At 43.5% G+C, this 16,338-nt stretch overlaps 1 protein-coding gene across 1 annotated transcript; it reads right to left on the minus strand.

The window, feature by feature from the left end:
• Positions 1–293: 293 nt before the first annotated feature.
• Positions 294–16,095, minus strand: ecpas (Ecm29 proteasome adaptor and scaffold). Its single transcript, XM_019862487.1, has 49 exons — positions 15,999–16,095; positions 14,414–14,544; positions 13,742–13,858; positions 13,542–13,660; positions 12,982–13,131; positions 12,671–12,851; positions 12,448–12,587; positions 12,247–12,325; positions 12,046–12,165; positions 11,844–11,929; positions 11,686–11,761; positions 11,556–11,605; positions 11,387–11,453; positions 11,178–11,300; positions 10,835–10,938; positions 10,608–10,731; positions 10,447–10,527; positions 10,153–10,369; positions 9,991–10,082; positions 9,745–9,879; positions 9,514–9,673; positions 9,263–9,435; positions 9,071–9,172; positions 8,862–8,985; positions 8,331–8,476; positions 8,114–8,168; positions 7,909–8,023; positions 7,747–7,815; positions 7,543–7,660; positions 6,606–6,773; positions 6,430–6,509; positions 5,971–6,076; positions 5,691–5,738; positions 5,493–5,611; positions 5,262–5,412; positions 5,078–5,143; positions 4,759–4,848; positions 4,351–4,417; positions 4,182–4,273; positions 3,711–3,777; positions 3,445–3,642; positions 3,159–3,370; positions 3,020–3,063; positions 2,386–2,578; positions 2,139–2,286; positions 1,803–1,908; positions 1,635–1,723; positions 1,480–1,551; positions 294–918 (listed from the first exon to the last, which is right to left on the minus strand). The coding sequence occupies exons 1-49, from the start codon at positions 16,018–16,020 to the stop codon at positions 779–781; spliced, it is 5,532 nt and encodes a 1,843-aa protein (XP_019718046.1). The 5' UTR covers positions 16,021–16,095; the 3' UTR covers positions 294–778.
• Between the last annotated feature and the right edge of the window lie 243 nt (positions 16,096–16,338).

The following is a 16,338-nucleotide window of genomic DNA, read 5'->3' on the forward strand; positions in this document are numbered from 1 at the left end:
TGTCAGACTTCCACTCGGATCATGCACACATCGCTGTTCATTTTTACCATGGTCACCAAATTTACTTTATTTTCTGCCGTTCGTAATAGTTACCAACTTTACACATCCATTCATTATCTGAGCCCCTTATCCTCATAAGGGTCGCAGACGTGCTGGAGTCTATCCCAGTCGTCACGGGGCAGGAGCCGGGGTACATCGACACACCCGAAACTTAAGATCAATGCAATTAAGAACTTTAAACATGCTATACTCAAACCACAAGACCAATTCAAACAAATTTCAAATTAATCAAATCACTGTTGGGACAAGGTTGTTTTTATTTCACTTATGACAAAATGAAACAATTAAAGCATCTCACTTAAACAGGGCTGCAACTTAGTTTCAAGACCTGACAGAAAAAGTCACTTCATTCATCCTGGAAACAAGACTGGACCAAAGTTTTCACCTCCACAAGGTAGTAAAGATTAATAGAAGTATTTTCATCTTTCAACATTTTTGGCAACAGTCCGCCAAGGTAAAACAGTTGTTGATATTTAACGAGTAGACAAACATACAACAGTAGTAAAAGCCCCTTTTGGGAGCCATAGTCAGTGTCAAGCACACTGGTTCATCACATCTAAATTCATTATTAGAACTGTCCAAAGAGCCAAATAGAAATACACTACAAAAGACAAATTTCACACTGTGGAACAAGTTGTGTAATTTCTTATTACTTTTACCATCGAGAATGTGTGGCTGGGGTATGTGTTCGTGTGTGTATTTGTTTGTTTGTATGTATTCAGGGCTGGCTCTGTATGTGCCTGCGCAGCTCTTGGGCTTTGTCCCTCAGGTCCGGTCTGCTGTCTGACTGAAGCGTAGACAGGGAACGTTGCAGCTGCTCCCGACTTTTCACCGAAACACAATCCCACTGTTCGCTTTCTGACACACACACACACACACACACACACACACACACACACACACACACACACACACACACACACACACACACACGTAAGTAAAACACTCCGTAATATAAACATCGACTGGATGGCAACATGACAACACGAGTCATTTGATGCCATGCATTTTATGTAAAAACTCATACTCAACGATAACATTCGAAAGGCTGCATTTATACGCATGAATAAGATTATTGTTTTAGTTTCCACCGTAAATTTATGTACACGTGGACGTCCGGGGCATTTTTTTTTCTGAAATAAAATGTTTCATATTTCAAAATCTGTGAGATCAATTTGAAGTTATACTTATGTGTTTTGACATCATGGTTGGAGCTATATTCACCCCTGCTGAGAAAAAAAAAAGGAAAAATAATCTAGAAACCAGGTTGATGGCTAACATTTTAATACAGCCCCCTTTCATAATAAATACGCAATTTTTGTTGTTTTTAACGATGTTTGAAAAGAACCTTACCTGGGGGGGAAAAAGCACGTCAGGCAATAACAAATCGAGCCCGCATTCCCCCTTGGGCGGTCTTACCTCCAGTTCTCTTCACAATCAGCTCCACTACGGACAAGGCCTCTGTCCTCACAGATGAATAACTTTTGTTTTCTGGCAAAAGAGGAACAGTGCACATACAGGTCAAGTGGAAGCTCACTCAAGAGAACGACGACGATGTGATGCGCGACATTTACCCAAAGGATGAGTGAGAGCGGCACAGGTGTCGGTTAAGATGCGAGACAGTGTGCTCACGTCGCTGCTGTTCTTCTCTAACAATAATAATCTGGGGGTAGGAGGGAGAAAATATGCATTTCATGTGACACCGTGAGGGTAATTGGACATGATTTTGTTATCGTCCTTACCCCTGAAAATAGGCCTTCATGCAACGAAGAACGGCAAGCTGCACCTTCCACGTGCTCAATTGCAGCTTCTCACACATGAGGCTACACACCTCCACCTGGAAACGAGCTGTCACAAAAACACAAGTTGAATCGGGTTGGGCTGAGCAAATTTGCTTGCAAATACTGTACACCAAAACCCCATCTATCACGCTGGTCGTCAAGGGTATTCTTTTTGTCATCAATCCCACAGATTTATTTGCTTTGGTAATACGTTTGTTGAATTGCAAAGTGACTTTACGGTCGTCCAGTTCAAAAAAGGTTTGATATATCACAACTTTACATCATGTGAGAACTCACATTGAGTCTGGGGGTTCTTGGGCCAAGTCTTTCCCATGGTGTCAAAAGCACAGAGCACAACTTCACTCTGCAGTTCTTTCTCCTTGGTGGTGAGGTCAACCTCCTCCTCTCGTGACCTCGGTGAGCCTGCGCCGCTCTCTGGAGAACCCTGCCAACGTGTTCACACACTTGAAATGTCACGACGAGGGGCTTCCTGCCCCCCCCCCCCTCAAAAAAAGTGGCTGTGGCTGGAAGACATCAACGTTACCTTCTTCATCAGAGGGAAGAGAATGTTGGTCATGTCGCTGAAGCGGTCCTCCTGGCTGCTGTGAAGCACGTCGCCAGCACAGCCCAGGGCGGCCATTTTGTACACTAGACTCTCCTTGCGACATTCCTTGAGGACCACCTCCAGCACCTCAGAGGTGGTGGGCTGCCCGGCGCAAGGCTTCTGTAGCTCTGTGCTACAGAGAGTACATACAGGATAGCAAAGCAGGGTGACTTTAAGGTGGATATAAAAAGTCTACACACCCCTGTTAGACTGCCAGATTTTTGAGATATAAATAAACGAGAGCGACATAAATAATTTTCAAATCTTTTTCGAACATTAATGTGACCTACAAATTGTGAAACTTGCTTGAAAAATATCAAGCTTTTCTACCACATTTTGGCATCTGTCTGTTGGAATCTTTGATCCAGTCCTTCTAAAGGACAAATTTTGGTTTGATGGGATCTGGTTCAGGTCTTCCACACAAACTCTGCCTTTATGGATCTTGCTTGTGAACTTGGACATAAAAGAAGGCTTTCCCTCAACTTTTCCCACAAAGCTGGAAACAAAAGTATATTCATTTCACTAGTTTTGTTTGAAATAAAATAATCAGTATAACAATGGTGAAAAGAAAGACCTGCATTTGGAGACAACTGATGCAATGGCCTTCAATAGTTCCTCCTAGAGGTAAAAAAAAAAAAAAGAAGCTTAAGCAGGCCATCACTTGGTATCATTGTGTTTTCATAACTCTATGTTTATGTGTTCGAGGACATTACCTTGCCCGCCCACGTGCGTCCCACCAGGCCCTGTATTAAGGCAGTCAGCACCAAGCCCAGGTGTGGCGCCACCAAGGAGCCAGTCTGTTCCTTGGCAACGGTTGCCATGGCAGCTGCGCCCTGAGCCTTCATCTTCCAAGACTGGGACTGCAGCGCCTTCTGGGTAATGGCGATGAGCTCTGTCATGTACAGCCGGATGCCTCCAAAACTTCCTGGTAGCCAACAAGGAATTAATCATGACCATGACCATAATTAGACAATATTTACGACTAACTATGTTTCTAACCCGGGACATTGTCTTGCCACACTTCAGCCCATAAGGTGGCGTCCTGACTCTCTCCTTTATCCTCGTCCGTGTCAGTTGCCTGGTGCATGCCCAGGAAAGCCAGCGGCAGGGCCACTCCTGCATGGGCCTTCAGCACATCAGGGCTATAGTGGCTGATGGCGTGGACAGTCAAGGCGCAAGCGGACTTGTACACAGGCTCTGGAAATAAATCACAATGGGTGGTTATTGTTGAATATTCATGCAAGTTGGTTATCTTGCTGCCTCACCTTCTTTCTCCAGATACCAGGTGTTGAGCTTCAGCAGCAGCTTCTCCACGCTGCTGTCTTTAGCGGTCTAATGGGGCAAAACAATAAGGCTTGTTAACACACAGCCACAGGGCTAATCGTTTTGGCTGGTATTGATTTTTGGTTCAAATAGACCAAAAGTTATGAAAACTGATTCGCGACTTTTCTTGACAGCCTCCCTTTGAGGTACAAACACTGTGGTACCAACAGGGTGGAGCTAATCACCCCACAATCTGTTCAGTGGATGTCGGAGAATCATCACGGTGGAGTTTAACAAACACAAAACTATTGTGTTAATGTAATCAATGCTAGATGTCCTTTGTCAAATTATTTACAGCTATCACAATTCCACGGTGAGAACACAAGTCAAATCCTTCTAAACTAAGCTTAATTGAACTGCAACACTTGGTGGGAAAGTACACGACTGTCCTAGATTCAATTCAAGGACCTTACCCTGACGAGATGGCCCAAAGCAAAGGCGAAGGCTTTCTGAACCACAGCGCTTCTGTCATGGATGCCGCTGAGCAGTGCGCTCATCAGCTTACCTGAGAACACCACAAACCATTTGTATCTTGCTCGGATAAGAAGAAACAAATGACAAGAGTAGCGGGTAGTGTAGCACCTGAGTATGGTGTGAGGTCCTGGGGACACTGGACTGTAAGGGAAATAATAACACTGGCACAGCCTCCCTGTGAAAAGAGATAATGCAAATGTGACGACGTAAGTGATGCATAGCTCAGAAAAACTAATTTATTCTTGTAGTTTTGTGCTTTTTCTGTGATGTATGAGAGTGCCACAAGAGGGCGCCAAGAGAGATAATCTGTGTCAAGGAAGTATGTTGAAAGCCATACATCTTGAGAGATTTTGGAATAGTTTGGGGTCATAACATGAACATTTTAAACTGTTAATATAGCAATAACTTTTTTTGGGGGGTGAAGGGGGTTAATTGGGGGTTTTCGATTTTCTCAGCAAGCCTAAGTGTCTATCCCCTGTACTGTATTCCCGAAGGCTGCATTTGAAGGCCAATTACCTTCGTGCCAAGCCCGACTCCACTCTTTAGCAGCTCACACAGCCTTGGAACCAGCTCCCCCAACACTGTAACATCGAGGTGCTGCAAACACTGGACACAACACACACAAGCATTTTACATCATGTAGAAAAAACACGAAAATGTGAGGTGAATAGGTAGTGTGCTCAAAAAGTCAGGGGTTGCCCTGTCACAACTCTTGCATTACGAGAAGGCCGAAAGATCTCTTTATAGGCGCACTGGTTGATCCTCTGGCCACTGTCTCATAGTTTGGGCTTGAAATATATCTTTTTGTGACATACACATCTCAAAATGTTCCTACCATATTAATGGTTTCCATCATTGGAGAGGACTTGGCAGCGCTGAGCCTGGCAGCATCCATGGCACTCTATCAAAATGTACAAAAACAACAACAAAAAATATGGTGACAAGATGGAGTTTTAAGTTTTTGAGGGCTCTTGAGCTGCCACAACTGTATGAGGATTCTTACGGAGGGCTGCTGTTACCTTCTCCTGCTCTGTGGCTCTGAGGCTGAGGTAGTTGAGGACCTGGGGTTCCATGGTGCTCAGGGCCTCCAGGAGGGCTGGGATGAGTCTGGACGCGTGAGGCTTGAGTCGGGCACCGGCCGTCTTACTGATCTTTACTAAGGTCTGGATGCTGGTACAAAAAGATTTAGGAAAAGAATTTGGAGATGAAAGCCGCGCTGAACCCAATGAAAACCCAACGAATGGCATTACCTCAGTGAGCGAACCTCAGAGACATTGCTGACGATACCCTTCTCCAGCAAAGTGGGCAGAAGTGCTGCCACAGTTCTTTGGGCAGTAGAACCAGTAGACTCACACATACGAGTGCACACCTGCACAGAGAGTGAAGTCATCAGGGGGGGGTTAACTTTACATCCATTAATCAGAGAAGGGAGTGATTGAAAGCTTTACCTTACTGAGCGTTTTCAGTGTTAGATCTGCAGCCTTCCTCACAGATTCCTGAAAGACAATCAATAATTGCGGGCTCCGAAAAAGAAGAGTCTACAAAATCTGCAAAAATATATGATGGTGCAACATCCATTATTTGGAGTCGAGAAATACTTTTCAGGCAAACCTTCTTCTATGAAACTGGACAATTTCCAGCAGCACATTTGAAGATCTTTCATAGCACAGTAACTGGCAATCACTGCTCTAAAGTAATTAACATATTTATGTGTGTCATTTTGCTCACCTTGATATCATCGAGAACTCTGAACAGAGTTTCCCACATTTCAGCCAAGTGATCGATGAGGTCATCAGCTTGGCGGCCTCGAACCAAATCGTTGAGGGCCAAGCAGCTGTGAGGAAATGCCACTTATGAACACACAGGGCCTGATTTACTTACATCCTGAAAGATGCATAATCAGCCATTGCATCTCAGTCAGATTTGAGCAATCGTATTGTGCATGCTGAATTCGTCTATTAGCGTTTGCTCCGTGAAGAAGACGCAAAATGAACCGCTGGGCAACTTAGAGGGTTTGGTCGGCAGACGCATTCCTGGGTGCGCCCTGTTAGTAGATCAGCTTCAACATCTGTGTGCGTGACCTCTCAAGTTTGCAGCCGTTTTTGCCCAAGCAAGCCTTTCCTAAGTCAGGCCCGAATTGAGGATATCTTTTTTAATAAAAATCAAATAGGCATACGAGGCACCAACCTGGACTCACGCACTCTCCAGGTGTTGCTGGTGAGGTTAGAAATGACGTCGTGTAGAATGTCCTTCAGATATTTGTCCACCTAAACGCGACCGGGGAAAACAAGAGTACACTTTAATAAACACATACAAACGTCTGAGGATGTTTCACATTTGGATCGACACTCGGTTTTTCCTACCAGGGTCTTATCAGTAACTAAGGCATCCCAGATGCTGGTCATGGCCTGACGAATGCTGAGGTTGGGGTCAAATTGGTAGCGATACAATCGTGGCACCAGTTGCGGGAGAAACGGAGCCAGCTGCTCCCCGGCTTTGGTGGCAATCATATGAAAGCCAAATGCAGCGCCCTGAAATGGAGGAGAGCTCAGGTTGGAAGAGGGATTGTGAAACAAAACCACGACTGTCAACAAATATTGATCATAAATTAAGTTAGTTAAAATTAGTTTTTTTTCACCTTACTATTGAGATGATAATGTTCAGTTTTGATTGACGCAGTGAAATGGTAATAATTTAACAATGTTAATGATTGTGGCTATTGTTTGGAGTGGTTTTTCAACAGAGGTTCTGGAACAGCCTGCCACTGTAATTGACCGCGCTGGCCATGGCCTGGCCTCCGCTGCTTTTCCAATATCAACAGGTGGCAATCTATTGGGGCGGAATCAACTCAAGTGTGCAAGTCTCTGCTGCACAGTGCACACTCGCAGCGAGTTATGAAATTAATATTTTATGAGTGGCCGAGTCAATCAATCGTCATTACATGTGGCAACATCGCAAATTACAGCCCATGAAATTTACAGAAGCTTTCACACAGATGAAAAATCAATTTTGGGGTTCAAACGAGAGGCACACAAATCATGAAAACACAGAATATCCAGTGCACATATATTGTGTTTTACAACAACACTGAATCAAATTTACAATTTTTATATGAACCAATGAATGAAGTAGTGAAACTTGCGGTAAAAATTTTCACGAGAGGTATGCACGGCTCGCCGGGGCCATTCACTTCAATCAGAGTGATCTCAGTGTGGAAGACTATTGCCTATCCTAAAATGCATATTAAACTTCTGAACTCATGATCATTAGTTTCAATAGGAGATGGAAGGAGCCAGTCACCTTTCGAGAGTTCCACATGGCGTGATGGTTGGCTAGGTTCATGAATTTGTACACGAGATCAGGCTGGTTCAGGTCACTTGCCAACGAGCAAAGCTCTTTGTATGTAGACAAGCTGTGGCTGTCGGGCATAACATTAAATATATCACACAAAGTATACACGCATGGAATAGGAGACATAACAGAAGTAAGTAGTGGAATAGTTACCCATCAGGTGTTTTGCCAATCTCCTCTCCTTGGAACACCTGTGTGTCTTCTGAAACAGCATGCTTTATTCTGTTTGGAAAGACAAATGTAACGTTAATGTAGAGTGACCGTTAGCTCTTACACCTGTAGCAGAAATGGCTATTTTGATTTGAAACCTCTCACCTTTTGCCAGTCATGAGTGTTTCCACCAGAGTGGACACCAGTTCCTGCTGATCTGCCTCTCCACCCATCTCATAGACGAGGCCAAGGCCTTTCGATGCCACATCCTGACTCAACTCTAAATCAAATAGATGTTTTATTTATTTATTTTGATCAAAAGCATACAATGGTGCAACAATGCCTGACTGGTGTCAGAAATGCCTCTCACCATCTGGGTCTGAAAGAATTGAGATGAATGCCACCTGGATTTCCTTCAAATGGGACTGGAGGAGAAAAAAAAACATGATGCAACTGAACTTTCTATGGAGTGATTTGAAATGCCTGCAATGTTTCATACAAAAAACGTGGACCAATGATTAAAGTAAAATAACCCATTTATTTTCCGTATCCTGTTGTTCTCTAATGGGGGAAAAAAGGGCACATACCTTAATTTCTTTGTGTTGGCTGAGTTTCTTAACCAGGGAGAGAAGCCAGATGCAGGCTGCCTGCCGGACATGAGGGTTCTGGCTAGGAATGTACTTCGACAACACACAATTGAGGACCCAAGGAACCACGTCGTTGTTTTTGACATCTGACAAAGAAAGCAAAGCACTCGGTGAATATTTCTGTTGTTGCTTGTGATTTTGAGCGTGAACGGTTGTTCGTGTATGTGTACCCTACGATTGGCTGGCAACCAGTTCTCGGTGTACCCCGCCTACTGCCTGAAGACAGCTGGGCTAGGCTCCAGCATGCCCTTGTCAGGATAGGCCGATTAGAAAATGGATGGATGCTTTTTAAGTGTCGATGTTGTCCACTGATTGTCAATGCGATGTACCCTTTGTGTGTACTTGAATATATTATACACTACTGCCATTAGTACATCAAATTACAAATTTATATTTGGTCACTTTCTTAACCTCATTTCTAAAGAACCCTTCCAAGTCGCAAAGTGTGACTATGTGTCAGCTACAGCTTACTTGATGGTGGGCTGTACTGGTCTTCAGTGCAGGTCCATGGATCTCTTACAGCTCCAGAACTGGTGCCTAAAGCAGCAGTGGTAAGTGCTTCTCCCACTGTGAACTGCAACTCCACTTGCTTTGCCTTGGAGGAAAAACCAAGACATAATATTAACCTTATGAATCAAGGAGGAAAGTTGGGAACTCACAATCCCAATTATATGGCACACCTCGACTGAGTCCATAAGTCCCTGTAGCAGCTTCTTTTGATAAGGGAAGTCTCCATCTCCAACTGGTAGGTATCCCAAAGTCTGGACTGACCGCTCCTTTATCTAGATCAAGTGGAGAGCATAGAGACGCACAGTAAGGGGCAAGCCAGTGTTGATTACATAAAGAATAGTGCTTTTGGTAAATTCAGAAACCTTGGCACTCTCCTTGCCAGAGGGTATGCGAGCGAGCAGATTTTCTACAATGGACAGTTTAGTGAGGCCTTCCCCCTCTGCTGGAATCAGCAGGGCCCCATTCCGACCAATTTCTCCAAGAGCTGTACATGCTGCTACTGGCAGTAGTGCACTACTGTTCTCCAGGAAGGAACCTAAATTGTAACACAAAAACACTTCAATATAAAGAGTCAGAATGGAAAGATGCGCAAAATACAAAATTGTGCACACACCAACTGTCTTTGTTGCCATGGCAACAATGTCATCCTCTTCCTGGGAGGGGATGCTGTGCTTGTGGGCAGGCTCACTGCATGCAGCAGCCTTCTTTTTGCTCATATACCTTCCCACCATGTAGCCAAGCGCCAAGATAGCACCATGCTGGGTCTCTGGGCTCTGCGTTTTCAAGAAAACCCATTCGCAGTTAGGTAGGGAAGAGTTCAGCATATCAAATTAGGGTGGCTTACGCGGTTATCTTTGGTGATCTTGACCAAGCTGTGCACGGCGGCCTGCAGTTCATTTCCCGTCATGGTGGAGACCACCACAGCGTAAAGCTGGGCTGCAAGCTCCCTCATGTCCTCCTTATTTGTGTTCATCAGACTCTGAAGAGGAAAACATACATACGTTATAAGATGAATAAAAGCACCTGTGTCATAATCATTGTTTTATATATGTATGCAGTTTGTCCATTAACACATCTCAATAACACTGACCTTAATCCATTCAATTTTATCGACAAACTTCGGAGCCAGTTTCTCTGGGCAAACAGACACCACCTCCAAGAGACAGTACATTACTGGAATCCCTGTTTGGAGAAAGAAGTTGTAATCCATATACAAAACAACAGTCTTACTTTGATGACCAAGTCTGTTTACCGCCAACGGCAGAGAGTAGCTGCTGCAGCAATACCAGGTAGATGTGAACAGGATTGGTTTCAGCGCCCTTGGACCCTGAAGATGGAGGTTCAGAAGACAGAAGTGTGCGGACATAGTGGCCTATGGCCGGCGCATCATCTTGCATGTCTGCAAGTCGCATGGACTGTGGCGTGGCACCTGCACTGTACGCCAGACACATCCTCAGGTAGCGCACAATCTGAGGGAGGGGTGGAAAAATATGTGGACCGGGCATTCGAGGCAGGAATTTAAGTCCAAATCAGTGATGCGAATTACCTCTGCAAAGGCAGATGGGTTGAAAGGAATAGCGGAGGTTCCAACAATGTATTTGGCAGGAGTCTTGATTCTCTGAGATGCCTGATGATTATTTTCGAAACAGTAATGAGAAAAGAGTTTTTAAATGATCTTACAACAGAATGTGTTGTTAAAAGTCTGACCTTCTCTTGAATGTAGGCCACCATGTCTGGAAAGGAGGGAATCGGTCTGGGTCCCTCCTTCTCAGGACTTTTAGTTGGAAAGGTCCTCAACACCTTCTGAGCCTCCCCACACACCTCCTCGCGCCTAAAAACACAGAACAGAACAATGTTGTGGATAGGAAAAGGACTCAGGAAATTAAATGCATATGTACAGAACAGGGGAATAAAAGTGGGTGATTGGTCCTTACGGGTCTCCGGCAGCGAGCAACAGCAAGTATCTTGATGGCACATGATCAGGCCCAAACACTGTACTGGCAAACTTCATGGCAACCTGGCGAACTTGGACCTCAGGCTTCAAAACAAAATAATAAACATTGGTGGTCAATTAACTGTTCCTCAAACAGATGTCTCCAGTCTATCAGACAGCAAGCACAATTTATTGCAATTAATTGACAATTATTTGAACACTGATATAAATGAAAGAATAAATTTGCATATAAATTAAAGCCCCTGATGTGGAAATAGGATCCATTTTAGCTAGCGAAATGATTGACTTTCACCAAACAAAGATATTGCACTTCTGACACTCACCTTCACAATGTATGCGGCCACCAATGCCTCCATCAGGTTTAGTAGTGCCCCCTGCAGGTTGGCATAGGCTCCAACCATCATAGACAAAGCCTCCTGGATGGCAAGACGAACATCAGGCTCCTCCTGAAAAAATACATGCACGCATGATTTAGGAATCATATTTCACAATGTGATGCCTTATCCAGATCTGAAAAGTCTGTCAAACTCACCTTGCACATTGACTCAAAAAATTGCTGCACTAGCGCAATATCCTTTGTGAAGAGCTGTGGCATACGGCTAAGGGGGAAAAAATATATAAAATTATAATTCCTGATAGCAGTGTTTCTTAAAATAAATAAATAATTTAAAAACAAAAAGGGGTGGGATGTATATTTCTACCTTGACAGCTTTCCAACAGCAGAATATGCAACACACAATAATTTCGGGTCCTGTGAACATATGCTCTACTTTTAGTAGGAGTTACCAAAAATGTAGTGCATGAAATTTCTAATCACAGTACAGGATTTACCTCTTTGTATTCATTAATAAGCTTAGTAAGGCCATTCAGCAACATTAGGCCTAAAGGCTTATTTGTATCAGGGCACCTGAAAGACAAAAACTCTATTAAAAATATGTTTTTCATTTGATGTGATTGATCTATTCAGAGCAGAGGTTTTTAGTTCTTACACCATACAGATGTGATGGACAAACTGCAAGGTGAGAGAGAGCAATTTGTTGTTGGTGTTGGCTCCAAACAGACCATCATAAACAACCTATAAAGGCGAGTGAAAGAGGATATAGATATGGGTCACTGGAGAAGACTCGAATACAAACAAATTTAATCTGGCAAAAGATGTATTTTGTGGATTAAGGTGCACATCAAATTCACCTGGATGTTAGCTGGGAAGCACTCTGCGGCAAGACGTGAGCGTAAAAGATGCGGCAGGATCTTTAACTTGACTCTCGTGCTTACGGGCTCATGTTTCAGCTCATGCTTCATAGTTCCACCCTGCAAAATCATGCCACAATAGTTTTAAATATTGTACATGATTTTTACACTATCAGTGAGCATTTCAGTGAGCTCACAAACCTTTGTTTTGAGAGGAACGTCTCCCAGGTACACCTTGTACATCTTGTTAATTATTAAGGGGTTATTCCAATCGACAATGCTGTAAGACAAAATCAGTTATGTGCATCAATTCTTTGACTTGCAAGCTAACTGTCAAAAATGTGAACTAATGTATGTGGCATTTTTAGTTTCAGAGCTGCGTGTCTGACTCAAATCACCTACCTCTGTTTGCTCTTGAGCTCCAGATCAGCTGCAGTGGCCACACTGTGTCGCGTGTCGCTGGACGCTACCACAAGGTGCACCACTGTCTCCACTTCGGGCACTTGCTTTGCTTCAATGAACTTCACGATGCCGAGTTTACACTGTTGAAACCAAACGCACAATGAAGCCTAACACAAAGGACAGGCAGAATGCCTGGTGCTGCAACAACCTTAGATGACTGTACCTGCTCTAGCTGCTCAGCGGTCCACTGGGCCTCACCGATAACCCTCTTTGCGGCGTAGATATTCATCCCCGGGGGAGCCTGGGGAAGACTCTGTATGGATGCAGCCGCAGCAGCCCCATCAGCAGAGCCTCCTTGGGAAGAGGACGGTGAAGGGCGAGTGGGAGACTCATTGAGTACAAACCTAAAGAGACAGCAAGTCAATAGCTTTGATACATTAGCAACGATTGCCTTCACCCTCCTCTATAAATGGAACGAATGTGCCACTTTTTTTTTTTTTTTTTTTAAGTCAGACCCCTGGGACATCAACTCACCCATAGGGCATCAGCAAGACATCCAACATGAACTCCAACAAGAGCTGAACTGTCTTTGGCCGCTCACTTAGGTTAAAAGCAGAAGCGTTCTTGGAGGCGTCTGCTGGGTATTTCATATGGTAAAGAGTAGGAATCAGCAGGTGCATGAGGCTAGGAGAGGATGGAGAAGAGATGCAAAATAATAATTCAGTCAGGAGAGGGGTGGGGGAAAAAAGCTTCAGGTCAAATAAAGAGGCTTGATACAAGCGGTGGGCTTTGTGATTTGGTGAAAAATTTCATGCATATACAGTGGAAGCTCCAGGTTTGAATGCCCCTGAAAGTCACACTATTTGGGATGTTGAAATTAACTGTAAAGTGGTCACACGTTGGCTGAAGCCCTGGTAAGCCACCAGTAAACAAACAAGTGCAGTTTGTTCTCTGACAGTCGTTAGTGTGTCAGTTGGAAAAAAAATATTCCACAACAAATGGGAGCTCAACCAGCAATCCAAGAACAAAGTGTGGTCTACCTTGCATGCTACACTGTTTAAGTAAAGCAAAAAAAAAAAAAAAAAAAGTTTTACCTGTCCTGCTGCGGCTGTGGCTTGCCTTCCATAGCAGTTAGAAGTGTGGGGGCCAACTCACACTGCTTTCCCACCTCCAGGCGAGGGTAGCCCATTTTTATGTAAATTATTGTGAAATTCTAAAGGGTGGGGGTGGGAGGTTAAATCAAGCCACCACTACCTGCAGTACAATGTCTGTATTTCAAAATGAGACACCATACCGTAACAAATGAGGCTGCTGCAGGGTCTTGGTACTGCACCAGTAAAGTTTCTACTGGTAGCTGAATCTTAGGTCTGCTTTTTATCCTCTTGTTCAGGTGGACGAGCAGCTCCATCACCTAGCACGAGTGATAGACAGTCCCCAAAATGCTGTTTCATTAATTCGGACACTCACCAAGTTATGACACTTGCTACACCTGCACAATTTTTGAAAAGCCCAATGCATCTCATGAGTTGTTTTATGCCACTGCAAAGTCAATCCATCCATCCAATTTCTACAGTCCCAATTTCATTGGAATGGGGTTTGTAATAGTGTCTCTTTGTAGTTTCAAAGAAATTTGATTGGTAGAGAAAATTTGGCATTTCTATAAATGTCATGTGCTTTTTTTTTTTTTTTGAGGCAATATCTATGAAGGCGTACATAAATGGTGCTAATCCAATTAAGAATTGTCCTGGTATGCATCTGACCCAAACCAGTTTTGTCATCTCGGTTAAGGGAGAGATTTTGATGGTACTTTGGTAATGGATCTTACTAGATTATACAGTGCATGTACCTAATATGGTGGAAATAATTTGCCTTTCAGAATCTGTCTCCCGGTAGATTAAAATGATTTGGATTTTGGAAAAACAATAAAGCAAGGCTGCAAAATTCAGAGAAAAAAAAGCCATCTTACTTTCTTTCGCACACCCTCCTGCACACTGGAGAGTTTGAGGAGAACAGGGGGGAGAAATTTGGAGATAATGTCCTGAAGCTGATCATCAGTCTCTGCATGGCCCAGGCGCAGAAACACCCGCTCCAGTTGATCTGTCAAAAACAAACAGCCCAGTGTGAAGTGTGTGTCAACTGTTGTGCAACCACAGGATTTCAGTTTACTTTTACTTCGTCTCTTGATTTTTTTTTTTCAATTTAATTGATGTAAGGCGACACAGTGGCTGACTGGTTAGCATGTTGGCCTACTGTCCAAAGACAGCTTGGAGAGGCTCCAGCACACCCGCAAGCCTCATGAGGATAAGCAGTAAAGATGGATGGGTGGATGGATGGCTTGGATGTATGGAGTTGTTGTAATTGTGACTGGTCACATTAATGGTGGAAAAACGTTTGAAATTATGTATCTTGGTCTCATTTTACATATAAAAAAAACTCATTTGAACAGAGGATTGCAGATTTGCTGGAACATTTTGGTGTGTCTCATGATATCACTGTAAAATAAGTGCATTGGCTCAGTGAAGTTTAGGAGGGTCACCAGCATGGTCCCCGCAGGTACCAGTTAGATCCCAAGGAGCACAGAAGTGTCCCTCAGGCCTGTTCTAAAAATAACTCCCCGGTGATGGGACAAAGTGGTTTTCAAGAAATGTTGATGCCATAATTTGAACATCACGTTTGTAGAAATAAAATGGAACTTATTTATCACTTTCCTAATTATTGTGAGAAATCATCAACATGATCAGTGTCTTCACATAAATAAATTGCGTTATTTTAATTATAAAATAACATAATATTATTAAAGGTCATTTGAGGACATTTGTTATTTCAAGAATGGGTATGAAACCGAAAGCCCTGCGCGTTAATCAGTGCCCAAGTAGTAGCAATTTTTACTCTCATAAAGGTTGGTGACCTCTCATCTACAGGAATCATTTTGACATGAGCACAGCCCTTCAATGTTGAATAAGGCTTTGGGTGTTGCCAGCCAACCGGCACTGAACAGCATCTTCCCGAGTCGACGAAAACAAAAATAAATTTATCCAGCTGTATGGAGCTATAAAATACATGTTGTCCATGTTTATGTGATAATCTGGTCCTGTCAGCTGCTGTGTATGTGAGTCTAATTCCCAGCCCTGCTTGCCGTTTCTTGGCATGGTTCCCTGAGTAGCGACAGCTCACACTAACCACGCATTTCCCCATTTCTCTCACATAAATCGTAGCTTGCCCACTCACGACACTGTGTACGAATATCACATACTGCCGTTTCAGGGCTTTCTGTATTCAATTATCTCACTCAAGCAATGTGTACTAAAAACGTTTGTGGCACATTCAATTTGACCATGACTGGGCAAACGGCCTTGTCACGATAGTTAGCTAGCAAGTGCTAATTAGCATGCTAGCACTTTTGCATTTATCTCTGAACGTAATGTTACCTAAATCGTCTAAATTAGACCGGCGATTAACGTGAAGCGTTTTCATACTTTGGTCAACCTTAAACAGACAGTAAAGTCAAATGAATTAGCTATTACTCACTATCAACGCACACAGAAACTTACTGAGTTCATCCTGCGCAGCCATGTTTGCAGAGGAGTCAGTAGCGACCCCTACAGATCGCCAAGGATCAATACACCCAAAGCCGCGTATGGGCTCAAACAAATCACAGGACTGTACGGTGAATGGTATTTCACATCACTTCACTTATGGCCACCTCTGTAACTCAAAAGTCATTGTTTGTCATACCATCCACTGTCAGGGTTTCTTGAAAATAAATGCATGCATATACAGAACCTCGCCCCTCACACTCACAGTACAAGCAGAAAGAAGTCCAAGTAAAAAAAGCAACGTTTTGCTGAGCTTCATTTTTAATAGATACTACCTCATAGTCTACGTTTATCT

This window comes from Hippocampus comes, unplaced genomic scaffold (assembly GCF_001891065.2).
Source record: "Hippocampus comes isolate QL1 unplaced genomic scaffold, H_comes_QL1_v1.1 scaffold7, whole genome shotgun sequence".
Taxonomy (NCBI): Eukaryota; Metazoa; Chordata; class Actinopteri; order Syngnathiformes; family Syngnathidae; genus Hippocampus; species Hippocampus comes.